Below are 27,166 nucleotides of genomic sequence, written 5' to 3'. Positions count from 1 at the left end.
TGTCACACTCTTCACATGAGAAAATGGAACACAAGAGGGGAAGTGACTTTCCCCAGATCAAATTGGTGATGTAGGCAGTGTTGGAACCCAGGACTGCCTAACTCCAAAGCTGGTGTTCTTCACAGTTTTGACATATTTCAATTCCCCCCACCTCCCCCAGGGCCCTACTTTCTATTCTGTACAAATCTCTGCTTGTAGTGAGAGTTTGTACACAGGACTGGAGGTGTGGCTCTAGTGGTACAGCGCCTGCTTTGCAAGTGCAAGGTCCTAAGTTCAAATCTCAGTCCCACCAAAAAAAAAGAAAATAGCGTTCATATGTAGATGGAAAACACAGTAGATTAAAACAGGCTGTTGCTGGGGAGATGCAGACCTCAGGTTGTCTAGGCCTCTTGGATCATATGCTTCCCCCAGACCAATCAACTGTGCCCAGGGCTAGGTTCAGATGAACCACAGGGATGGACTTGGGGGTGTGCAAGGCCTTGAGTGAGGCCTTTGCCTAAAGGCTTGCTTTGCTTCACCTGAATCCTAGAAGTCCTATTTGCAACCTCAGGGACAAGAGGCTGGGGCATCAGGTTCGTTATCCTGGATCCTCTCATAACTGTTTTACTTATGCCTCATGGCTTTTTCCTACTGAATGGTCTCTGGATCAAGGTCAGAAGCTGCCTGCAGGACTCTTGGCTTTGTACTCGACTTGTATGGGAACTTTGGAAACAAGTCACATCCATTTGCCCTCCTTTCCCAGCTTCAACATTACCCCCAGAAAGGTCTTCCCACATGGTAAGTCTCTCCTAGTTCCCCAGTCTTCTCACTGTACATTTACCACTCCCTATTTTTGCCCTGTTGCTGTGATTTGGGGCACATTATTTTGTCTTTCTGAGTCTCAATGTTTAATTTACAGGATGGCCACTTTTAAAAAGTACAGCCTTTGTACTTCCCAAGTGCCAAGAAGTAAGCAGCTTTGCTTCCCCATTCACTTCTTGCCATGATGATATGTCTCACCATAGGCCTCAAAGCATTGGATGACCAATCACGAACTGGACCCTTTGAACCAAATCCAACTCATTGAAGGGTCATAAATGCCTTAAAAGTATCAGCCAGAGTCACAGGATTCTCATTTGCTAGACTTTTTTTTCCCAGTACTGGGGATGCAACTCAGGGCCTAGTGCACGCTAGCGTGCAAACATTTAACCACCGAGCTACATCTCCAGCCCTCATTTGTTAGATTTTGCTGTACATATGGATTAAGAACCAAGATAAATACATTTTTTTGGTTTTACTATGATTGGTTTTATACCAATGTTTCAATGTTTTAAAAACTATCTATTGACTTTTTTGGTGGTAGAGGTTTGAACTCAGGGCCTCATGCTTGCTGGGCAGGCACTCTACTGGTTGAGCCACTCACTCCGCCAGCTTGTGACTGAGCATTTCTTAAAACATCTTAAGAAAATTTCACTGTTGTAAGAGGTACACCGTGGAATATAAACAGAGCTACCATCTGAATATTCCCTGCAATTTAGCATTCAGTTGAATATTCTAGTTGCTTTTGCATCAATAAAATCTAAACAAAATTACACATACAAAAATAAGTTTAAAGCCAGGCACTGGTGGCTCATGCCTATAATCCTAGCTACTGAGGAAGATCGCAGTGCAAAGCCAGACTAGGAAAAGTTTTCGAGACCCTATCTTGAAAAAACCCATCACAAAAAAGGGTTGGTAGAGTGGCTTTCGGTGTAGGCCCTGAGTTCAAGCCCCAGTACTGCAAACAAACAAATAAACATAAATAAATTTAAAAAGTCCACCTAACCAGCCATGTCTTCAAACTTCAAATGTTATCTTTCCCCTTTACAAAATTCCTGGTTCCCCAAGCCACAGGAAACCTGAACACTAACAACATGCTGGGTGCAAGCAGTGGTTTTGGTTATAAAAGGTGGCTCAGGCCTTGCTGAAGAAGTGGCACCACAATAAGTGGAGGGAGAATGGGGCAGGAGCAGGAGCAAGATTTGTTGCAGGTACTGCCAAGGGTGGCACACCCTAATTTGCCCCCTTTCCCTGGATGAAAGCTTCTATGGCGCACGTCAGCTTGAGCAGAGGATCCAGGGACATCGATACAGAGTCGATCAACTGGCAATGACTGCACTGGTGCCCTGCACATGGCTGCACCCTTCTGTAAATCTTCTCTTTTAATTATTGTCTCATGACCATGGGCAGAAAATTTGGTAACAGGAGAAAAAAAAGCTCTCAGAATCCCACTACTAGGACCCCAAAATTTTTGTCTTTTGTATTTTTTTTTTTTAAGACAGGGTCTCGTTATGTTGCCCCGGCTGGCCTTGAACTTGCTGTGTATGCTAGGATGGTTTCCTGACTCAACTTCTTGAATAAATGCCATCACAGGTGTACACCACCACACCCAGATTTCTTCTTCATTCTTTTCTCTTTTTACATACTTGCCATCAAGTGTTTGGGAACACTTTTCATAAGCAGTCCCCCACCTTTCTACCAGTTATATACTACTTTTGTTTAAATTTCCTTTGGTCTGGGATATATCCTTTCTCAATATAAACCGAGCAGGAGTTACTTCCCTCTAACATATGAGGAAACTGAGGAACAGCAGGATTAGGTGACTTGGCCAAGGGCATCTGGCTGGTGATAGAGGTGGTGCCTGAGATGGGGTTCTGATGAGATAAAAGTTTCCTGACTTGACTCAGTCCAACATATAAGAGAAGAAACATGGGAGAGGGGATGACAGAAAAGACCATCACAAAATTCTTGTCTCAAAATATTTAATTTTGATTTGAAAAGGATACATTCCCAGCTTCCCTCCCTACTACATCACTCTGGCCCACCAACAGCGATTCTCTCTCTCTCTCTCTCTCTCTCTCACACACATGCATGCATGCACACACACACGCACACGCACACGCGCGCGTAAGGCCATGGGCTGCAGTCTGCTTCTGCCCTCTCCAGCTGGGAAGAAGGGTTTTTTTTTTTTTTCCTGGCCTCCTTCCCCCAACAAAGGTAAGGAAGACAGGGGCCACTGGAATGTTGGCTCCTGGGGAGGACACAGGCCCCACACATTCCGTTTCATCACATGCACTTAGAAAAATAAACCCAAGTGGTGTTCTGGCATCCCCCAAACCAAAAGATAACAATCTCCACCTGGAATTCATCTTTGCCATTTTCTAGAAAAATTTATTGCACTTAATTGACAGATGTTAAAGGAGCTCTGGGGTGGAGCTTTGCCATGAAAACCAGGAGCTCCTGGGCCCTGTGGAAAGCTGCCCAGTACAAAGGGCCACCCTGCCCCAGGCTGAAGGAGTACAGGAGCTGCAGAGCAGGCTGCAGGAGTCCCACTCAGCAGGGTGTGCAGACTAGGGTAAAGTTCATTGCTGAGTGCCTTCCTTAGCCACAGGAATCACACAGGCAAAGCTCATCCTTTGGCCAAGGGTCAGATCACCCATATCCTCCAAAAGACTGCTGGCTCACTGTAGATGTATATATTTCTATATATAGACATTTCTTATGTATACATTTTTGTAATGTCCTACTTCATTCATGATTTGTCTGCCCTTGGCTCTCACTAAGTTGAAGACAGGATGCCTAGGAAGTGGACAGCACTTCCCAGCCCAAGGTGAACCCATGGACAGCCAAATTTAAGTCAGATTCTCTAGCCTCTGGTGCAGAAGCCTTAGGCTTCAATTGTTGGCTCCTAGAGAGAGAGCCCCCAAGAGGGAGTCAGGAGACTCCCACAGCCAGACAGACTAAGCAGGTACCAATCCTCTCTGCAAGGCTTTGGTTCCTAGGCCAGGGGCGAAGTCAAGCTCACCTGAGTGCTTCTCCCCAAAACAACTTCCAGACATACTCCTTCCTGTCCTTGCTAAGCTCCTGACTCAAAGGGGGCTCTTCCAAGAGACCATCAGTCACACTGTTTCCAAGTCAGCACTTTGGGAAGGAACCAGACACCCCTGCCTGGGGGAAGGAGGGGAGGGCACCACACAGGCAGAAGGTGGGACCAAAGGGAAAGAATCAAGCCCCATCCCATCCACTGAGCAGGGTAGGGATGGAACACGGATGCCATCCAGAGATGAAGGGTCCATCCCTTAAAAAAATAAAACTGAAAAAAAATCACAAACCTCACGTTTTCTAGCCAAAAAAAAATGAGCTGTTAAAGGCTCATCCACCAATAACAAAAATAAGAACTGCCTCTGGGTGAGCAGCCAGCCCAGAGGGAGAGTGCTGGGCAGGTGGTCAGGCAGCCTGGGGAAGGACACTGACATGCTAGATGCAATTGCCCTGTGTGGTTATAACAGAGTGAAAAGTGGGCACATGGTTTCTACAGAACCACAAAGTCAAAGTAAAGGGGCCTTGTGGGAGAGGAGACAACCCTTGGCCTCAGGAACACTTGTCAAGTCCCCAGGAGAAGTGGGTGTACAAGTCCCCAGAGGGCTTCAGCATCCTCTGGGTACAATCCATGGCCAGTAGACAGCTTCCCCTGGTCTTAACATCTGTTATGAAAAGTCTTTACAAGTCGGGGCCCGGGACTCTGAGCCACCATTTTAAATAAAGCCAGTGTTAAGTATGACAAAGTGCCCCCATCACCTCTGTCTCCACTTCACATGGGCTGCCCGCCCTGAGCAAATAAACACACCCATCTCAAGGGTGCCCCAACTGACCCAAATGAGCAGAGGGCTACACGACTTCCCTCAGTTAATCTTCTGGGCAGATCACAAGGGTGAATCCAGTGGAACAGAAGAGAAAGGAGCAGCTGTGAGGCAGAAGAAGCTGCAGCTGCAAGAATTGCTCCACTCCATGGCCAGGCCTGGGAGGGCAACTCCCAACTCCTAGACTGAGGGATTCTAGGCTGGGAAAATGTCCCAAGAGCCTTCTATCCCATGACAGTTGCACTGTGACCTCAGTAACTCCTGTTCAGGTGCCCTGCAATGCTGAATCTGCCTTCTGGGCAGACTGCACAGTAGGAATCCTGATACCAAAACTGGGAGGTCCTCTTCTGCCTTCAGGAAGAGCAGGCTCTGGCCTGGGCCACACTGGTAGGCAGAGCAAGAAAACAATGGAGCTTCTCAAGAAACAGCCCCCAGCTCTGGTGCCCACAGTATAGAGGCCAGTATCCTAAACACCCTGTGGGAGAGGTACCTTGGGCCCAGGAAGTTAAAGCTTCCTTTCAAATCTAAGATTTGAGAATGGTTATGGGGTGAAAAGAACCAGCAAGCTCGGAAGCCAGTCTACTGGGATAAACAAGAGGTTCTGGTGACCTCCAGGACTGGCCTGGAAAGAGAAGATGAGAAAGCCTTCCTCTGTACTGATCAGGACCCAGAGACCAGCTGTCCTGGGAGTCTCACCTCCATAGCAGGTGAGACACAAAGAAGCACTCCCCAGGGCCTCCTCCCTGGCTTCTAGACCTCAAGTCTTAGAGCCACAAGAGAAAAGGGGCGGGGTGGGTGTGTGTGTGCTAAGAACAGCTGGGTGTACTTTTGCTGCAGGGCCCATACCCAGCCTCATCCCAGGTTATGCAGAGACCTCACTCCTGTGGCTGCCCACCCTGTATACACTACCAGAAGAGCTGGTATGTCCTATCTCCAAGGGAGATAGGACTAGATATTTCTAAGACTTTACGGGGAACGTGAGGTGCACGACAGACACATCCCAAGTAGAAATGCACCTGCTACCTGAGACGACGTAAGGGTGACAATGATCATGACTCATTCTGCAAAGACATCCCTCGGCAGCCCAGGCTGGAGACTGGGGGAGAGTTGAGGGTAGCCTAAGAACCCTATGAAAGGAGAGATTTGGACTCAGAGATCTCCTTCTGATTCAGTTGGGACATCCAAGAACAAAAACTTAAGACCATTCACCTGTCTACATGGATTATCTCACATTCCCCGTCTGAAATGAGGCTGGCCCCCCCCCCAGGAAAGGTGCCCCGTGCACTGGCCGTATTATAATGAAGCTGAGACGTGAACACTCCCAGAGCAGGGCACCACTATGTGCCCACGACGAGTCCCAAGTCTCCACGACGAGTCCTAAGTCTCCACGCGTGTGTGGGGTTCAGGGAGCCCCAGGCAGAGGTCTGAGGTGCAGGCAGTGCCCTGCCTGGGAGGGGGGTGCGGGTTACAAGGGCCCATACTTGGTCTCATACTTGGACACGATGGTCTTGCACTTGCCCACTTCCTTGCGCAGCTCAGCGACCTCTGTTCGCAAGGCTGTGTTCTCCTTCTCCAGGAAGGCCGCTCGGATGGTGATCTGGTTCTCCTTCAGGCGTCGGGCATCCCGGGACCGTTTAGCTGCCACGTTGTTCTTCTTGCGTCTTGTCCAGTACTTTTCATCCTGTGGGAGAGTGCCCTCTGTGGGTCTTGTCATCTTCCCCATGAGGAAACCCAATCTTTCCCTCATATAACCCAGATTCCTCTCATAATTCATTGGTATGGTCAAAACTAAAGCTGGGACACTAGGGAAAAGTGGGGCATGTGCCAAGAAACACTGAGGAGTACTGCCCTGTCCTCAGAGGGGCAGAATTAGAAACAAGTCCTCTGAAAGGAAAGATGCATCTCCCTTGACTGGTAGTTTTCTGTGGGCTGTCAAAACACAAAGTACCACCTAGGCCCTTGCCTTGTTTAGGTGTTCTGGTTGTATTAAGGGCCTGCAATCTGAGTCCAGTCCTGAGTTCAAATATTTTTTGGTGGGGAGGGAGGACTGGGGTTTGAACTCAAGAGTCTTACACTTTTGAGTTGGGGGAGTGGCTCAGGTGGTAGAGTGCTTGCCTACCAAGCATGAGGCCCTGAGTTCAAACCCCAGTAGTGCCAAAAAACAAAAAAAGTCTACACTTGCTAGGCAGGAACTCTGTACTTAAGCTGTGCCCCCCAGTCCTTTTGGCTTTAGGGTCTCCTGTGTAAAAGTACCTGGCCTACAATAAGTGCCATATAAACATCTAGCAGTATCAACATCATTAGAGTCTGAGAAACCTTTCTGAGAGGCAGGTGCTGTTACACCCATTTACAGATGAGAAACCTGAGGCACAGTGAGGTCTTAGGTGATAGGTGTAGTCTGTACCCAGGCCTGCCTTGACTTCAAAGCTCAGATGAAAAGTCCTTCCTGTATGTTTTTCAGTGGAGAGAATAGAAAAATCAAAGTTCCTTCTTTCTATCAGTTCCTACAGAACCATCAACTTGAGAGCTGCTTACTTATCCCTGGGGATGGCAACATATAAACTGTCTTTTGTTTTTCAAAATGGAAACTTATCTAACCCCAGTTCCTGTGGCCTAGTGATCTCCTGCCTAATGTCTGGTCTAAAGCCAGAGAGGTGGGACTCCAACAGAGGCCCTGGAGAGGAGAGAGAAGCTACAACAGTCACTGGGGCCAAAGGACACCTGACTACCTTTATTTCTGCCAAATTGCTATAGGATGTGGCTATGTACTAAACTCATGTCTTTCTAGATGGTGTCCACAAGAACGGAGGGTTCTCCAGATAAAATCACATCTAGGAAGCACAGTTCCTGGACTTTAATGAATTAATTTTTGTCGTGCTGAGGATGGAGCTCAGGGCCTCACATACGTTAGGCAAACACTCTACCACTGAGCTACACCCTAGCCTAGTCCCTAAACTCTTAACTACTGCTATACTTTTACTAATAATAAAAGATACTAGATTACCTTCTGCTCATCAGGAACAAAAACTTTTTTGGCCTTTTTGATCATGGGCTGGGGCTTCAGGTCCTCCTCTGCAAATTTGTGCTTCCGAGGGTTGAAGAGCTCCCCACCTGGCACGCTGGAGAGGACCAGGTCAGCAGGGTCAGGATTGAAGTTCACATCCACCTCCACACAGTTGGGATCAATGGGACTGGGAGTCTCTCTCTCTTTTTTCAGAGAAGATTCTGAAAAATACACAGACAGGTGGTCTGGAAGTAGCTCACTGGTCAGAAATGATCCACATCACCCACCCAAAGGCCCTTTAATTTCAAGGCTGCACAAACCACTACCACTTACAGGGAAGAATACCACAACCAAAAAGACACACACAAAAAAAGACCTTAAACCAAAAAGGCACACATGGTTCAATTCAACAGCATGAACACAGAAGAATCTTGCCCCCCTTTTCAGTGCTAGGGATCAAGCCCAGAGCATCACGCATGCTAAGCACGTGCTCTACATTCCCCAGCCCAAGAATTCGTCCCTTTAGAAACAGAATGCTGTAAAGGAAATAAGAGACTCTCAAAACAGATAGGATTTTCCAATTGTTTCCCCCCAGAAATGTTGAACAAAATATTAAATCATTATACCCAGTAACTTCTTGTATCTCAAGTAAAGAGAAACAGCTGAATCTTTCTGTGGTCTACAATGGGCTAGGGACATGACTGAGCAGCTGACATGGGTTCCACTTTTGAGTCCCTGAGACATGTCCATCACTGTGCTCAGTTAAATCTTATAACACATCTGAAAGGAAGATGAATGTTAACTGTTCTACAGAGAAGCACACTAAAACTCAGATAAATGCAATGGTTTTCCCTGGGTCACACAGAGAAGTGACTGAACTAAAATTTGAATCAGTCTGATTCTGACTCCTGTTCTTCCCTGCCCCATCTGGTTGCTCCTTTATAATGACCATTGGATTAAAGCCAATTTCAGAGTTCAAAGGTTGTGTATTATTAGAGATAAGAGCTACTACATTTAAAACAAACAAACAAACAAAAAACCCAAAAAACACCTGCTGGGCACCAGCACCTCATGCCTGTAACCCTAGCTACTCAGGAGGCAGAGATCAGGAGGATTGAGGTTTGAAGCCAGCCCAGGCAAACAGTTCTTGAGACCCTATCTTGAAAAACCCTATCACAAAAAAGGGTGGTGGAGTGGCTCAAGGTGTAGGCCCTGAGTTCAAATCCCAGTACTTCAAAAAACAAAACAAAAAAACAACCCTAAATTTTTGACCTACTACTTAATGGTACTGATAGGAGTACACAAAATATTCAGCCAGCAGATATTTACTGAACAACTATATGCCAGAGGCACTGCCCTGGCAAAGACAAAACAGTATAGCAGACAAGTAAAAATCCCTGCCTTCACAGAATGATACTCTAGAGGGGGTGGTTGATGTTATACAAATTTTTAAAAATTTAAATATTAAGCTGGGCTCTGGTGGCTCACACCTATAATCCTAACTACTCAGGAGGCAGAGATCAGGAGGACTGAGATTCAAAGCCAGTCTGAGCAAATAATTCTCAAGACCCTATCTACAAAAAACCCTTCACAAAAAGGGGCTGGTGGAGTGGCACTGTGTGGGCTCTGAATTCAAACCCCAGTACTGCAAAAAAAAAAAAAAAAAAGAGAAAAAAATTAGATGCCAGGCTGGGGCATGGCTCAAGCAGTACAGCACCAGCCTAGCAAGTGGGAAGCCCTGAGTTCAAATCCCAGTACCACAAAAAATTGTTAGCTGCCATACACATATTTGGGAGAACATTTCAGAAAGTGTGAACAAGTACAAAAGCCTTGAGGTATGTACTTGGCTGTTGAAGGAACAGCAAGGAGGCCCATGTGGCTGCAGTGAATGCATGAGAGGGAGAGTGACTGGAAGAGCTAGAACAGAAAATGTTGGGTCTCCAATCTTAATATGAGACTGTGGTTCTTAACAGGGGGCAATTTTGTCCTATGGGGGTATTTGGACATGTCATCTACTGGGTAGCAGCCAGGGAAGATGCTACACACCCTACAACGCACAAGATGACAAAATTAAAATCAAAGTCCCTTCTCCAATTCTAACAAAAAGGTTACCAGGGCTAAGTGTCAATTATGCTGATTTAGACCTTTCTCTTGAGTAAAGCCACTAGAGGGTTATGAGCAGGGGAATGACATGATCAGACAGGTTTTAATTGGATCCTGTACGTACACTCTCTATAGCTGGGCACTGGTGGCTCATGTCTGTAATCCTAGTTAAACAGGAGGCAGAAATCAGGAGGATCATGGTTCGAAGCCAGCTTCAGGCAAATAGTTTTAGAGAGTATCTCAAAAATACCCAACACAATAAAGGACTGGATGACTCAACTGATAAAGCACCTACCTAGCAAGCATGAGACCCTGAGCTCAAAACCCAGTACTGCCAAAACAACCAAAAAAACAACTCTCTGTATCTTTTTAGAGGATATGGAGTTAAATCAGAGGTCTGACTGTCAGAGGAACAGATGCACAGGAACTAATGATAACTGTAGGATATAGGGATTCACCAAACTCCATACCTGCAAGACAAACAACCAAGGTACCCACCACATGAAAACGCTGCTTGAAGTGACACCATGTATGGATGCCCTTCAATAGCAACTAAATGCTTGAGGTGTGACTGTCTTAGGAACAGAACAAAACAGGACAATTTCAAAAGCATGCATAAAAGTAAGATTTAGGAGCAGGGATTTTGAGGAATTCCCCCTTCCCAGTAGACAGCTTTGTGAACAAATTCTTGCAACTAACTGTAAGATCTTAAAATAACTGCTAGAAGAAGAGGAAAAAGTAATAAGTATTTGGTATTTTACCTGAAACATTATTCTCTGAGATCCACAGTAAAAAAAAATACTAAAAATTAGCCAGGTGCCAATGGTTCGCTCCTATAATTCGAGCTACTTGGGAGGCTGAAATCAGGAGGATTGCAGTTTGAGGTCAGCCAGGCTAATAGTTTGTGAGACTCGATCTCCAAAATAACTAGAGCAAAATGGACCAGAGGTGTGGCTCAAGTGAAAAAGCATCTGCTTTGCAAGCACAAAGCCCTGAGTTCTGACCCCCCGTCCCACAAAAAAATTAAATAAATTAAAATTAACATCAAAGGCTGACAACTTAGAACTCTTACTACCCTGCTGGTGGATGCAATCACTGTGTACACTGTTTGACAGTATCTGCAAGAGTTGAATACATGTATGTCCACCAACACAGCCAGTATATTCCTATATAAATGCCCAAGAGAAATACATATACATATGTACCAAAAGACATGTACATGAATGTTCATAGCAGCAGTATCCATAACCAATACTAAAACATCCCTGATACCCTTCAACTGCAGAATGGAGAAACTGTGATGTGTTCACACAATGGAATACTATTCAACAACGAAAATAAACCAGTGCCACAAGCAACAAAATGGCTGATTTTCACAAATATAAAGTTGACTAAAAGAAGCCAGAAACATAAGAATATTACTTATGGCTTTTCTATATAATTCAAAAATTAAGGGCTGGCAGAGTGGCTCAGGTGGTAGAATGCCTGCCTAGCAAGCATGAGGCCAAATTCAAACCCAAGTACCACCAAAAAAAAAAAAAAAAAAGGGAGGACTTTTATTTAACAATTCTTCAATATAAATCTTACAATCTGTATTGCAATTTTTCTGTTAACTGAGTATTCTGCATTTTCTGTAAAGAACAGGTTAAATTCTGATCTCCACGTAATTTATATGTGCATTATAATACTAGTTATAGAAAGCTGTAAATGTAAGAGTATAAATTCAGTTAAGTTATAATTTTTTGTGGGTGTTGGGAATTGAACCTAGGGCCTCATGCATGCTAAGCAAGTGCTTTACCACTGAGATAAATCCCAGCCCAACTTTTAATATTTAAAAACAGAAAAGCTGGCACTGGTGTCTCACACCTGTAATCCTAGCTACTTGGGAGGCTGAAAGTGGGAGGATTGATGTTCAAGGCCAGCCCGACAGTTTGTGAGACTCCCGTCTCCAAAATAACTAAAGAGCCGGGCGCCAGTGGCTCACACCTGTAATCCTAGCTACTCAGGAGGCAGACATCAGGAGGACTGGGGTTCGAAGCCAGCCAGGGCAAATAGTTCCATGAGACACCTATCTTGAAAAACCCTTCACAAAAATAGGGCTGGTGGAGTGACTCAAGGTGTAGGCCCTGAGTCCAAGCCCCAGTACCACAAAAAAAAAAAGAGAATGATTACCTGCCAGGGTCACAAGGCACTTGAGAGATGCCAACAGTGTTCTATATCCTAATTTAGGTGGTAATTACATGGATGAGTTCACCTTCTGAAGACCCACGAAGAGTTGTATACTTATGATAAGTGCACTTGTATATGCCATACTTCTTCAAAAATCTTTTCTTAAAAACAAATCAAAAGCAGATGTCACCTAAGTGGCCTAAGGGACAAATAGGGGTTCACTGCCCTCTGCCCCACTACCCATCCATGCGACTAGCTTTCTAGGACAACTCAACCTGCACAAAAATGAGAATTCTGGCCAGGCATAGTGGTTCATGCTTATAACCCCAGCTACTGAGAGGGAGGGCAGAGGCAGGAGAATCAAGAGCTTGTGACTTCGAGGCAAAGTTAGTGAGACCCTAGCTCAAAAACAAAATTTAGGACTGGAGGTGTGGCTCAAGTGGTAGAGTACCTGCTTTGCAAGTGTGAATTCCTGAATTCAAATCCCAATCCCAAATACAGCAACAACAAAAATTTTTTTGAGATGGGTTCTTACTACATTATGCACGCTGGCTACTTGGCAGCTCATTACAGCAGTAGTCTCTGTTTCTTTTTTTGGTGCTGGGACTAAACCTAGGGCTTAGCCCCTTGCTTTTGTATTTTATTGGGTAAGGTGTCTATACCAAAAAGTTACAAAAATATATAGCATGAAAATTTCCTGAGTGTGGGTTACCTGTGTGACAAACCAGGAGACATCAGTTTGTAAGACTTTCAGCCTGCAGAAAGCTCTGCAGAACTAGCTGAGGCAGAAGCCATGTCTTCCTCAGTGGGTTCATGTCTAGGTGGCATGAAAACAAACAACCCCCCATAGGCAAAATAGGAAAAGAACAAGAGGATGATAGCAGCTCCTGAAGATGTTTTCCAGGCAGTGAGAATGCCTTTTTCAGGCCATTGCCTAACCAGTGCCTGCCTATGGAGACAGACATCCTGGATTCAAGAGCTGCCTCCGGTACATACCAGCTGTGTGACCTGGGCAAGTTACTTAATTTCTCTGTGCCTCAGTTTTCTCACCTGCAAAACAGGGATAATAGTACTAATCTTATAAGGTTATTTTGATAACTTTATGCTAATATCTGTCACAGAATAAGTGCTAAAAAATGTAAGCACTTATAATGGTTATAATAATGACAGCATTAATAATATTGCCTGAGCTTCCCAATAATCTGTGGCAAAGTGCAGGTGATAGGGGTAAAAGAGCAGCATCAAGGAGATGTAAAATGTGATTTCTCTTTTGTAAAGCTGAAAACCAGAGGAGCTCACTCCACTGTCCTGAGCATTTGAGGCACACCAACTGGCAGAGAGGCTCTGACTGCTGTTGGTGTAGCTACTACTTTTATTTCTGGTCTAGGCAGACAGTGCTAAAGATGGGGAGCAAAGGGTTCTTCCACCATGCAGCCTACCAGGGCCTTCCCTCAAAGAAGGGACTCACAGGGAACTTGGACCCAGTAGCCCTCAGTGGGAAGTGGACTCCTTGGATGGGATGTGTAAGCCTGTCACCAACCTGTGCTGGATACAGTTTCGGAGGGCTGAAAGATGGCAGTAGAGGAGGATGGCGGGGATGCCGTGGAAGAACTGGCAGACTCCTTCCCTTCTAGCTCAGCCATTGGCAGCAGCAGGCTCTGGGCCAGGTGGGTGGGGCTGGCAGGGATGCCATTTTCCAGCAGGAACTCGTCCAGGTCCATGTACTCTAGGTGGAAAGACTCGCCATCGTAGGGGATAGTCTTGTCCCAGATGGGTGGCATGAGGGAGGCCGAGACGGCCATGGTGCTGGCTGCTGCAGCCTCATCCTCCTCCAGCTTTTCCTTCCCCTTTTCCTTATCTGCAAACAAATTCTATGATGAGATACCACACAAGAGTGAAACTCAATCCCAGGAGGTGGGCAGTGAGCCTCAGGACAGATCCAACTTTCTCAAAGGCCTAATTCCATCCTCATTCCATGCATTTCAAGAGTACACCCCGTGCCTCAGTTATAACCTGGTGTTTGAACCAGGTCAGGCTGGCTGGTCTATTTTAGGGATGCATCACACACTCTTCCATGCGTTGGCCTTTCTGCAATGCTAGCTACACACACTGAGGCTTGATGTCCTAGGGTTAATGCAGAATAGGCTGTGGGTTAGCACCTGAAGAGAGAAGCTACGAGGAAGAAAGAGTCTCACATTTCCTCATATCTTAGTGTGGAAAGGGCTGAGGTCCTCTGGCCAAGAGCTTTTGTGCTCTTCTGTCCCGTTCCCTCTTGTCTCTCCAAAGCAACCCACGGCTGTCACCCATTAGTTCAATCCCTACTTTGCCACCCATTACCTTTGTGATGTGTGACCTTAGCCACGTTACTTAGCTTGAGCCTCAGTGTCTTTCACTGTAAATAATGACAAAACTGCCTCTTTTGTGAAGAGTAGAGATAACATTTCAAAGCGAATGTTACAGAGTACCTGGTACACAGTAGGCATTCATTATTACTGTGAGCTCACAGAAGGCAGGGACTATGTCTGATTCAGGTGGCCAACAAAGAGGTAGGCAGACAGTGGTCTTCAAGAAAATGTAAATACTGACTGGAGAATAATGGATTAGCAAACACATTCATTTAAGGTTTATTGGACAGAGGGATTGAGAGTACCTAGAGCTGTCTTGTCAGAAGCTTTCCAGAGCAACCATTTCAGAGACCTGTTTCCATGAATAAGCAGAAAAGGCTGGAGGCAGATTTTCTGGGGGAAAGAAGAGTGGAGCTGAAGATGGCTCCTATTCAAAGCAAAACTAATCAACTAGTAAGGACCAGATCCCACCTAACTGTCTCAGTTAAAAAGTTATGCAGGTGGATATCCAAGAGAGGGCAATTAAGAAAAAAAAGACAAGAGAGAACTGTGACAAGACTAGAAGGAAATCAAAGTGAAAGGAAGGCTAATCAGAGAAGTGGGAGATAAAATCATGACAAGTTCATAATGGGTTTTCAAAATTGAGGGAGACAACTTTGAACTCTGAATTTAGAAGTGAAAAGGAGAAATTAAGTGATCATGTTGGAAATAAACCAGTCATGCATGAACTCCTAGACCACAGATAGCCAAAAAGTAGACTATTAGTTCAATAAGAACGGACACACCCAGTGAGTTAAGAAGGTGAAGGTTTTGACAACAGAACTTGGTCATGGCTTCTAATTTGCATTCACTTGAATTCCTGCAACTGCCTCCTGTATCAAGTTTTTGTTTAAAACCAACAGGGAAGTAAAAAAGCCAAGCCTGTGGGCTCAGTGGGCCAGATGGCCTTCCTGCTTTTCTTCCTTGACATCCTGACTCTACATTCTGTCCAGAAATGAATTAACCTGTGCCAGATGGGGTCACTTGGGATCAAAGAAGGCAGGAGAAGGGGGAGATTTAAAAAGCAGCTATATCAAAGGACAAGTAACAGTTAAGTTCCAGGTTTTGCCTAGTCTGAGCAATTCAGGCTATTTTAAATCAGTGTTTTTGTAATGTGGAGTTTTAAATTAATTGGAAGAGATAACAGACTTGTCGATTACTCAGATCCCAGGGAATGACACTAGTGATTGCCAATGTGATATAACAAAGTACCAAAATGAAGGCCACAGGTTCATATTACTGACCTTGAGAAAGTAGGCCCACCTCTCTGAATCTCAACTTTCCTCAGCTGGGACTGTTGTGGAAGTCTAAATAAGATTATGTCAAAGTGCTTTCTGAAAATGTAAAGAATTACTATTCTCTGGTAATCGTAAGCAAGAACCTGCCAGATGTGAACACCTGTCTCTGCAGCTTGTCTCAGTCTCAGATATGGAACAAAGCATTGCCTTAAAAATGAACAGAAGCATTTGTGCACATGAGGTCCTGAAGCAGGAGAGAGCTTGGCCTCACCTGATGTGTTAAATCTATTTATAACCCTACAGTGACAATCATAGGGATGGGAGCCTCAAAACACAGTCAGGAAAAGAAGAAAAATGCCATTTTAAAAAGGAAAATTAATTCTCCAGGAAAGACAATTCACAGGCCATCCCTTCCCAAATCCCTGAATTACACCGACAGCTCTTGGAAATTCAGATTGAAATTCGTTCAGATTCAAACTACACCTCAGTGTACATAAAATCCCACAATAGATGGCACTCCAACTGCTGCCTGATCCTCATCTTCCAGGCCAAACCTGTTTTCCACATAGGCCCTGGGGATTCTTGTGGCCTCAGCAGTAAGACGAACCTCAGTCCTGCCACTGTGGCTGCAACCAACCAGGTGAAGGGCTTCAGAGGCCTAATTCAGAGCCTCATCCCATCCCAACCTCTCCCAAACCTTACTCCTAACAGGCAACTCCATCCCTGGCCCCACGATCCTCCCCCAGGTGCATCTCGGCAGCAGCCCAGGGACACATGTACAGAAAAGCTCCAGCCAATATACTCAGCTCCTAGAAGCAAGACTTGCCCTCTTCCAGGATGAGAAAAGGCCACATATAAAGACAATCTGCTACAGAGAGAAGCGCCTCTTAAACTTTGGTGGACCTTGAAATCGCGGGGTTGAGTGTTTAGGGGTGGCTCCTTAAAAATGCAACTCCTGTCCCCAAATCTGTAGACAGGGTGGGGCCCAGGAACTAGCATTTTATACAAGCACCCCAGAGATTCAGATGCAGGAGGCTCCAGGGAAGGCACCCAGGAGCGCGGCCTGTAAATAGTTGCTCCGATCCCCTTCAGCCTCCTCTGTAACTCCCCCTACGTGAACTCTTCACGCCCCCGCCCCATCTTCTCCCTCTTGACCCTTCCCTGCTAAGCTCCACCTGATCATCCTCTCCAACTCGCTTCCTAACCTTCTAACTCCAGGCCTCATCCTGCAGGCCTCTTGTCATCTCAGGCCAACCAGTCCCCCTTCATCCCCCGCTGACCTCTGACCTGTTCCGCCCCGCCCCCAAGAGGACACGCCTCCTGCAGAAACCCCGCCCCCAAGCGCGAGCGGACAACTTCCCCCCTCCTCACCAAGGCGCGCCTCGCGCAGAGGATTCTCCATCAGCTTCTTCAGGACCAGAGGGAAGGACCCTGGCAGGCCCCGTTCCCCAGCTGTGCGCCCCGGGCCTGGCCCCGCCTGCGGCTCCACTGGCGGCTTCTTCCCGCCGCTCGCGTGGGACATCCTGCCCCGCGCCTTGCTCGCGCGCCTCGACTCCCCCGCCCGCCCGTCCCCCGAGATGGGCAGGAGCCGCGCGACCCGCAGCAGCTGCCGACACGAGCGGCACTGCGCAGGCGCGCCGTCATTCCCTCCGCCTCCCTTCCTCCGTGCTCCGCCCGCCGACAGGCTCCGTCGTATTCATTATTCATGAGGCCAGGCCAGCAAGCCCGGAGGGCGGCTTCGGATTGGTGCGCCCTGTGAGAGGGCGGGCGTAGCTTCACCAGCTGGGATTGGCCAAGAGGCCGGGCGAGCGAGACACGTGCGAGGCCAGGTGAGGAGCACCGCCCCGCCCGCCCTGGGCTCGTCATTGGTGCCTGCTAGAATTTGGTGAGCCTTCTTTCGCAGCGGACCCTTCGATCCTACCAGTCATCCCCTTCGCCACCCTCTTCACAATATTCTCTCTCCTCTCAAACCACCGCAGCCTCTTTTTTCTCTCCCCGCTTCGCAACCTCCACGGGAAGCGGGCGAGCTGGGAGTGGCGGCCAGCTCCGCGGGTCACGTGGAGCCGCAGCCGAGTCTGGCCGCATGGGAGGGGGAAGGCTCAGGATAGCCAATGGGGAGCGGGGGCGGGGCCGGCGTAGTTGCACGAGGCGTTGCACGTGCGGCTGCGGCTGGGAGGGACTGGGAGCAGCCGGGCGGGGCCGGTCTTTATGCTCTGGGGACTCTGCCCTGGGTGTTGGGACAGGGATGTCCAGCCCAGCCTGCGCTCCTCCCTCGCAACCCCGAGGTTGGCCGAGGGCAGGCGGACTGCCGGCCAGGGCCGAAGGGATGGCCGGAGCAGGCTTGGCAGCCGCTGCCGAAGCTGGTATCAGGTTGCCCACTGATGGCGGGTTTTGGAGCGGGCGTGGCTGCTGGATAAACACTAGCGTGGAGGGAGAAACCTTGAGGCCCAACCCAGAGCCAGGGCCCCGGTACACACTTCTATCCTACCCCCTACTGACTGTGACCTTGGGAAAGTCCACTTGCTCCGCTTGAGCTTGTTTCTTCAGCCATAAAATTAAGAGGTTGGCCTAGAGAATCTACAGTCCCAAACAGCTCTGAATTCTCTTCCTTTCCAGGACTTTCCCTTCCTTTTCCTAGAATAAGAAAAATCTCCTTTACAAGGCATCGATCCCACATTTTGCATTTCCCTTAAAATGCAAATATTCCCTGGGAGTTCCTTAGGAAGCCTGGAGGACGGCAAGGGGTGCACAGATGGAAAGACACTGCAGGAAGGAAGCTGCTCCTAGACAGCGCTCAGAAGTTTGTACCTCTGTACGGTACAAATCATACTCTGCTTCAAACCCAAACAACACCAGGCTTTCCAGGTTTAAACTCCAGAGGAACGGGACTTGGCTTGTCTCTCCCGTGGGGAATGCCACAATGGCAGTCCTTGGTTCCAGGAGTAGGTGCAGGCAGGAATGCAACACCCAGTTGGTGGGAAGTTGAGGAAAACGAAGTTGAGTACCTGAGCAGGCATAGAAAGCAAGAAATTTGAAGGACTTTGGGTGCTGAAAGGCACAGAGTGATGGGAGTCTGATTCCAAAATTGACCTTCTTAACTGCCACACTAATGTCTTTGGCTAGTTTTTATATCTGATGCAGCCAGCCCATTGCTTCACTTTTTATATGTTAGGTGGAGACAGGTCAGCATCTACCCTATAGTGTTTCAATGCATGTAAGTGCACAGTTGCAATTGCTATAAATGGTAGTTTTACTAAAACTGATGGGTATAAATCCACTGTGGCAATAGCAGATCGTGTACAGTAAACCTATGTGTTGTAGACCTGTTAGTGGGAATTCTGGATGTGGCTAAACTAAGGTATTTTTTGGAGAAACTCACCTAGGGGGTTTTAGAAACAAATTTCAAAGGGCATTCCAAGGAAATTGATTTAAATAACATATGAAGCTTTTTTTTTAATGGCTAATTTGGCCATGGAGGAACTTGCTGGACTAGAGTTAGATGTATATGTTCATGGTTAATACAACATTGAGAAGGAAAAACAATTCTCAGGTTAGTAGAGGAGGATCGATGGTAACAGAATGGAAAGTTACTTGTTTATAACAAAGGTGGGTTGTAGGAAGAAGAAATAAAAATTTAGATTGTTGGGCTGGTGGAGTTGCTCATGTAAAGTACCTGCTTAGTAAGTTCAAGCCCCAGTACAACCAAAAAAAATTTTTTTTACAATTCAGATTCTGTTTTTTAGCTATGATTACCCAAAATGGATACTGCCTACTCCACCCATCAGCCAGCCTGAAGCAGCTCACCTAACAGGCAAGTGACACCAGGAAGACATAAAGCTAGCAAGTTGGGGTTTCAAAACTTGGTTTTGAGTCTGTCCTCTGATCATGTACTAACACTCTCCAGAAAGGGTCTTTTTCTGCTGCATAACCAAAGGTGAATGGTGTGTCAAAAATACCTTGGGAGCATTACAAAAATGTTCCCTCTTATGCCTCATTGCAAGCTGTGGGGATGGCTACGTTGCTGACTCGTACTGTTCAACAACACCATTAGGAAGGCAAGCGCTATTATGTTCTCTTGTTCCTTCTCTACCTGACCCCAGAAGAACCCCAGCATCCTCTCTCTACCTGTGTCTCCTGTCAGTTACTCGGGAATAACTCTGTGACCTTGCCCTTTATCTTAATAGAGGGATTAATGTTGTGAGAAGTAATTAGCTAATTTCCATAGTGTGTGAGTCCTACAAAGAAATAAACTCCCTAAGAAGACCATGTTATTGGTTGTTCTCATTCTTACTCTAGAGACTACTTGCTTTCAGTGTATTGAAAGTGTGTACTCCTTTCCTAATAAACTACCAGAAAGAGAGAGAAGACAACCATGTTATTACCTGGTTATTACCTGGTTAAGATTTGAAAGGAATGAAGTGGTAGCATAGTATTCTGTAGTAATAGGTTTCAAGATAGTGGCTTCCCAAGGGAAGTGTTGGCCCTGGGGCAGTGGTAACTTTGTGGGCTTGGGAGGCAGGTCTGGGGAAAGTCTCCTTTCAGCTGATGACCAGCTATGTGGCCTTGGGCAAATGACTACTAAGTCTCAGTTATTTTCCTCTTAAGAAACAGAGATGGAGATGCCTACTGCACAGGGTGGTTATGAGGATTATCTGTGATAAGCAATGCTAAGTGCCCACCTAGGATAGTAGTAGATGAGATGGAGTGGGCGGGTACTCACCCTTCTCCCTCCATTCAGATGGAGTTGGGTCAGGAGTTGAATTATTTTAGGTGTGAAGACAAGGCTAGGGGCCTAAGGATGGGTTATAGTCTAAGAGCCAGAACTGGATGAGAAATATCTATTTCCCAGAGCTAGATAGGCTTTCAATTCTATTCTTTCCTTTTTCGGAAACCTGCTAACTATCCAAGATAAAAACTTTGTTGAATTGAGCATATGCAGAATAAGAGATTTTTCATTAGCATGGAAGCTGTTGGATCAGATACCTGATAATGATACTTTTGGCCATATAGTCAGCATCTAGTGGGACTGACAAACTATACCTGAGCCTGGGATATGAAAGAGCAGATGATGGTAAAGCTCCCATTGAGTTCTAACAAAGCCCAGCCATTTGTGTACTTTCCAGTATCAAAGGCAGGCAAGCACAATGTTCAGGGTAGTACTCAGTAAATATTTGTTGGCTTGCTTGTTTGGGTTAGTGCTGGTAGGAGGGTTAACAAACCTTTCAGAGCCAAATTCCATATATTTGGAGCATTATTAACATTAAATAATAGTGATTGTGTTTGACTCACAGTGGAATCTGGAATAACAAGCATGAGCCATTCTTATGGCAAGTCCCTGGAACTAGCCTTGCCAGCAACTCTCCTTTCTAGCCTGCATACCTGTGGCTAGAGTTTGGGCTCTGTGGTTTGTATTTCTGTCTCAGTGTGTTCCAGGGGAGAAGTGGTGGGTGGAGGCTCTTTATAAATTCCTGCCCATCTCTTGAACACTTTCAAGAGTACTAGTTTCCTGTTTGGCTTGCATTTTGAACACTCCCAGGGTTCTCATTACAGATGAACTGCCCTAAGAGTTCCATTTTTAGAGAGAAGCCCTGACTCTAGCCTCTGTGGTGTCTCAACTACCACTGGTTTCTGTAGCTGAAGCCCTGGTGATAATACAGTAAGTGATAGGGTTCAGGCTCCAGAGTCTGACTGCCTGGGTCTGATTCCTGCTTTCATACTTCCTGTGTGACTTGGACAAGTTACTTAGCTTCTCTGGTCCTGAGTATCAGAAGTAAAGGAGTCAATTCAGGCACAGTGCTGAGGATAGTGCCTGGTAAATAACAAGTGCTCAGCCAAAGTTAACTCTTAGTAAAATTCCATCTTGGGTTGTTCTGGGGATACCTCCTTCTTCCCCACCTGCTACTTCACAAGAATAGTGAGGGTGGGCAGGGCATTACAGACAAGGATATATCAGCTTCACTCTTTTTTATGACCTTCGAGGCCCCTGCAGGCTTTCTCCTGAGTCTCAACCCCACCTCATATTCTCCTACCCTTGCTCACCTTCTGTGGACCTAGTGACGTTTTCTTTTATTATTTTTTTTATTTTATTTTTTGATGGTAGTGGGGTTTGAATTCAGGGCCCTTGCTCTTGCTAGGTAAGTGCTGTGCCACTTGAACCATGCTCCCAGGCCCACAGTTGCACAGATAGTCTTTCCTGTACTACTAAAGGGCCTCTGCAGGTGCTATCTCCACAGCCTGAAAGTTCCTTCTGTAGCTGGCTCTTTCTCACAGGGCTTAGCTTAAATGTTACCTCTTGGAGTGGCTAGCCCTGGCCCTCTGATTGTTGACTGTCTCTTCTGACTGGATTGCAAATACCAGTTGAGCAAAGACAGTGTTTGTCTCATTCATGCCTCAACCACAAGTGTAGCAAATGCTGATTAAACAAATCATGAATAACCAAATGACCAGGAGGTACCACATCGTTTCAGAAATCAGGGAATCATATGGGTAGATCCAAACTTGGAAACAGGAGAAACTGGGCTTGACCCTTGACAACTGTGTGACTTTTCCATCTCTGAGGATCCTCTCTTGCAATGCCACTGCACAGAATGACATAGAAGCACGCAGCATGGCAACTGGTACATGCTCATGAGACTGGCTGTGAGACTCAGGAATCATTCCTTTACCAGTATAGATTTGTGTCCAGCTGATGCCAAACCACCTGGAAGGGCCACTCCTCAACACTGCCATTAGTGTCTGGCACTTGGTGAGGATGTTTCTCACATTTCTGATGGGGAGGCAGGTGGAGAAGAAGACTCTGGGCCCTTTAAGGGAGGAGGGAAGAAGAGAGGTCAGTCCCCCTAATGGTCCAAGTTCTGAGTTCATTTTCACACCAGAAGAATGGGGAAAACACACCATTTTGAAGACTGAAGTGAGGAGTAAATTAGCCAACACAAGCAGCACATAGAAGGCCCTACCCCCTTTCCTTTTCCTGAAAGCAAATATCACACTTCCTAGGTTTTGCTCTGGTCCCCTAGGTTGTGGCTGTTCCTACAAGGACCTCTAGTAAGGCCAAGCTTAGGGCAGCCCAGACTCCTTTGAGTTCACCCTCAGCCTGTGTACTTTACTCCACTGAGAGGACTGTACCAAGCCTCTCATCTTGTACCCCTGCTCTGCCCAATCATGTCCCTCTGAAGTCCTGCCTGGGCTGTCCTGTTGGGTTCAGGGTTATGGTATAATGCCCTAGGAGCCTCAGCACTTGTTTGTGTGAACAAAAGAACATCTAGTTCTTTAAAGGAAGGTAGAAAGAAGGGAATGGAGGTCAGATTACAAGTGTAGGAAAGAAGAGAACGAGGGTCAGATTGTAGGTGGAAGCAGCCTAGTGCCAGACCAAGCTGCTCTTTGCTTTTTAAAGAAAATGGAATGGCATGTCAGTTTGCAGTGCTTTCATGTGGAATAACTCATTTAGTCCTGGCAACAAGCCTATGGCACAAGTATTATTTTCCCCCTTTTTAAACTTTTTTTTTTTTTTTTTTTGCAGTACTGAGGTTTGAACTGAGGGCTTCATGCTTGCTAGGTGGGTGCTCTGCCCTTTGAATCAAGTCTTCATCCCACTTTTCCCCTTTTTTAAGGAATGGGGATGGAGTGGGGAGGCAAATCAAGGATACCCAACCACTGTGCAGCAGAATCAGGGTTCGCGTCTTGTCTGTTATTCTAAGGCCTCTTGCTGTCCTCCCAGGGCTTTGTGACCTCACCCTTGTGACTCTGGCTTAGGAGTACCCCAGGGTGGGGATCTTGCCTGCCCAGCTCAAAGTGAAGACTTTGTTCAACCTTAAAGCATGGTTTCAGGCTTCACAGCTCCCTAAAGAGACCCAAGTGAGCAGAGAAAGCAGAAAGATGAGCAGGGAGTGCTTCTGGGCATAGCTAAGTCTCCATGGGTTGAGGAAAGGTTGGGTGTAAAGAGCTATATATATAGTTTGGAGACCCAGGGTCTTTCTAAAAGCTGGGGAAGAAAAGTGGAGTGAGTATTGGAAGAGAATCAGTCCTTAGAAGAGGATCCTTGGAGAAAGGACAGGGGCAGAGACAGGAAGAATCAGGGTCTCAGAGACATGGGAATCTAAGTTAGGGCTTAGGGTATAGACCCATCATTTTTCTGGACATGGATTTCTTTGCCCATAGGGAAATGGGTTGAACTGGTGACCTAGAGTAAGGGCCACCAGGAAGCCAACCTAGAGTAATGGCCACCAGGAAGCCAAGGGAATCTTGGGTCTGGTCAACACTTCTAGAGAAAGTCTGCTTATCCAGGGACAGGAGAGAGACAGAGGTCTGAGCAGGCTGCAACAGACCCAGAAACAGCAAGAGGGAGAGGAACCCCACCTGGGTCATAGGCAGTGTCTTTGAACTAGAAAATGGAGCAGGTGGCTGCAGGGAGAGCACACCTGGAATTTCTCACACTCTGCATGGCTTTCCTGTGAAATTCCCTCCCACTGGAGCCCAGGTACACTCTGCACATGACCTAACTGTATTGCCGAGTCACTGACCTGAGAAAGAAGGGAAAGTGGGGAGTTTGCAAGGTTCCCTGGGGGAAACTTACTGCCTTACATGGAGGCAAGGAGCAAGCTAGTAGTCTTTGCTGACTCTCTCACTGAGGCCAAAGCCAGAGTGGTGGGAAATGGGGAGAGAAGCTGCTTCATCAAGAACTTTTAAAGTATTTGCCACAGGATGGCTTAGAATTCTGGTTCAGTGTGATGGTGTGCACTCACCTATTTTTTTCAGGCAGATGTTATTTTTAATCATTTGGACAGTCTGGGAGCTCTGGAGAATAGTGATTGCAACTTGGGGGCAGTGAAGGAATGGGGACATTGTGATGCCTTTGGCTCTTCTACCCACTCCCCGTCATTTTAATCTCCCCAGCAGGCTGTGGGGCAATTGTCAGTACAGTGGGACTTCATGTTACGACTCTCAGGTACCACATGAAGTGACAAGAGGTGACCGGAAACTCTGGCCTATGTCCTTCAGACCTACCCAGCTCTACTGGACTAACTAATCCTCAGCCAGAACTTGCTAGCTCTTGGCGAAGCTTTGCCTGAAATCTTGACAAGTCTTCTAAGGGCTGGGCTCTGACTGCACATCCATAGTGAGCAACAGGGATTCCAGCTGTCCAGAGCTCTGTGGACCAGCTGGTAGCTAGTGACCAGCAGCTGCTGCCATATTTCAAAGGCCTTGCTGTCCTCCTCCAAGGAGCAGTACCCTGAGTCACCCTCAAGAACCTCTCCCTGTCCAGCTGGGACCTGGGCCTGCCTGCAGTGTAGCAGGGCATCCTGGGACACCTGTGTAGAGGCAGGAGGGTGCTGTGCCACTGTCATTGGTGCCTGGATCAGGAAAGGAACACTCTACCTTAGATTTTGGAAGGCCTTCCAGCTGGTTCCACCCATATAGGCCACCCAGAGAAGCAAAAAAGTCAGAAGTGGCCTGTTTGTGGTGTGGACCCTACTAGGGCTTATTCATCAGGGTGAGTCTCAGGGGGCTTCCTGAGGAGGTGGGCTTCTGGTGAGCAGCTGATACCCTGTGTGGTAGAGAGCACAGGAACTCCTCTGATGGATGCCTAGTATTAGAAACCACAACTGTGGCCAGGCACCGATGGCTCATGCCTGTAATCCTAGTGACTCAGGAGGCAGAGATCAGGAGGATCACAGTTTCAAGCCAGCCCTGGCAAATAGTTCCACAAGACTCTTTTGAAAAACCCTTCACAAAAATAGGGCTGGTGGAGTGGCTCAAGGTGAAGGCCCTGAGTTCAAGCCTCAGTACCGCAAAAAAAAAAAAAAGGAAACCATAACTGTTGTGTGGTCTGAGGGACCTGGGCTTAAAGATACATAAGAATCCTTGAGGACCCTGCCACAAACTCTGGGGGCACCCCTCTCCTTCAGATAGCATCTCTTCAGAAGCAGAGCCTGCTGCTTTCCTTTCTTGACTTATTAAACCCTTCCCTGCCCCAGAGGATTGAGAGGAGGCTCTAAAGTTTGAGAATGGGCTAAGAGTCCTGTGGAAGGAAGTCCTGTGGTGACATGCAGGGTGATGAACTATATCAGGTGCCAATGCAGCAAGATGAGGTAGAGACCTGATAAAGGTCCCCTGAGGGAACACCCTGAGCTCCTTAAGTCAGACTCAGACAGCAGAGGCTTGCTTGACTCCTCTAAAGGCAACAGGGAGGGGTCAGCAGGTAATTCTGTCGTAAGCTTGTGCTTAGCATAAGCAAAGACTGGGTTCATTCTCCAGCACCGCTCCCCCCACGAAAAAAATTGATAAAGGCAATGAGGCACTTGAGCATTGCCCTGATGTCTTGGAATTAAAGAGATTTGGAGAATTACTAAGCAGATACTAAAACTAGGCATTTTGGGCACTCTTGTTTCCCAGGCAGGACTTGCAAGATAACCTGGTGCTGGCTGCCTGGGCTGTCCCCTCACACCACGCCTTCCTCCACTCGTTCTGCCCTGCTCATTGTCGTTTGTCCCTCACCCCATGTTTGCCTGTGGTATCCTAGGAACGCGGGGCTTTGAGCCTTGTGGTCCTGTTACATAACAGCTTCCATCCCATCCGTGAGTTCAGCCCTCCAGCGAGCAGCAGGCATGGAAAGCCTCTTCTCCAGACTCAGACTTCTGCTGCCCAAATCTACCATCTCTGCTGCCACTCCTCTGCCTACTCCTAGCATGCAGAGAGAGGGAGTTTAAGAAGCAATCTGCCTTCAGCTGGATTTTTTCAACAGGCGCTCTTGTCCTGTCCTTGTTCCACGTGAGCATTGCACCTGTCACTGGCTGCACACTGGCCATAGCTCCCCAAAGCCAGCAGACCTAGGGGACAGCCCCAGAGTTGGTGTGGCACCCACATATTTCCCTGGGTCGTTCTCTGTACTGCAACCCTTCCTCTGCTCAGGACAGCACCAAGGACAGACCCCTGCTGGGAAACCTCCCTAGCCTGTCTGTTACTGTCCCCATGCCTCCCCCCACCCCTTGGGCACCTGGGCAGCTTGCCAATGAGATCACCTGTGCTCCTACCTGCCCTCTTCTCTGGCCAAGGCAGAGTGTGCTCCAGTAGAGACTTGAGGACCTCAGGCATGTCCATGGCAGGGGCTACACCGATCCGGTCGCAGCTTGACATGGCCCAGCAGGAGGTGCTTGGTCCCGGGAGTTTAGAATCTGCTGGAGAGGCAGGGGTTGGGGCTGGCCTGTGAGCTGTAGGCTAGGGAGGCAGGCGGGGTGGGAGCCTGAGGCAGCCAATGGGCAGCACCGGTCCTGGCCCGCCCGTCCACCCCCGGTTCGGCCACCTGCCAGCTCTGGCTGCAGCCAGGCCTTCCCTTCCCGCTGCTTGGCAGGGCGGACCTGGCCCTGTGCCAGCTGCAGCACGTGGAGCCACCGCGCCAATCCTCTGACAGAGCACCCGGCCTGTTATCTAACTTTGCAAAGGGAAGTTCTCCCTCAGGCTGGGAGCCATAACCAGGGCTGCCAGATGAGAACGGTGAGCAGAGCTCCACGCCCACAGCGAGCATGCACCGGCACACTAAGTGGGTGGAGGAGCCCTGGAGGCCCAGGCCCAGTGGAGAGCAGGGCACACCAGGAAACCATCCTGGGCTGGGAC

General features: G+C 47.5%; 1 protein-coding gene across 3 annotated transcripts; it reads right to left on the bottom strand.

Annotated features, from left to right (window-relative positions):
* Positions 1 to 2,965: 2,965 nt before the first annotated feature.
* Positions 2,966 to 26,833, bottom strand: Tef (TEF transcription factor, PAR bZIP family member). 3 transcript variants are annotated; one of them, XM_020168177.2, is made up of 4 exons: positions 26,575 to 26,833; positions 13,475 to 13,792; positions 7,663 to 7,883; positions 2,966 to 6,339 (listed from the first exon to the last, which is right to left on the bottom strand). In XM_020168177.2, the coding sequence occupies exons 1-4, from the start codon at positions 26,687 to 26,689 to the stop codon at positions 6,124 to 6,126; spliced, it is 870 nt and encodes a 289-aa protein (XP_020023766.1). In that variant the 5' UTR covers positions 26,690 to 26,833; the 3' UTR covers positions 2,966 to 6,123. The 3 variants fall into 3 exon arrangements, with proteins under 3 accessions (XP_020023766.1, XP_020023767.1, XP_020023765.1); XM_020168178.2 differs by having other exon boundaries at positions 26,587 to 26,827; XM_020168176.2 differs by lacking the exon at positions 26,575 to 26,833 and adding an exon at positions 16,928 to 17,130.
* Positions 26,834 to 27,166: the final 333 nt, after the last annotated feature.

This window comes from Castor canadensis, chromosome 8 (assembly GCF_047511655.1).
Source record: "Castor canadensis chromosome 8, mCasCan1.hap1v2, whole genome shotgun sequence".
Classification (NCBI taxonomy): Eukaryota; Metazoa; Chordata; class Mammalia; order Rodentia; family Castoridae; genus Castor; species Castor canadensis.
The sequence above is the reverse complement of the archived record's forward strand: the minus strand, read 5'-3'. Positions and strand labels throughout refer to the sequence as shown.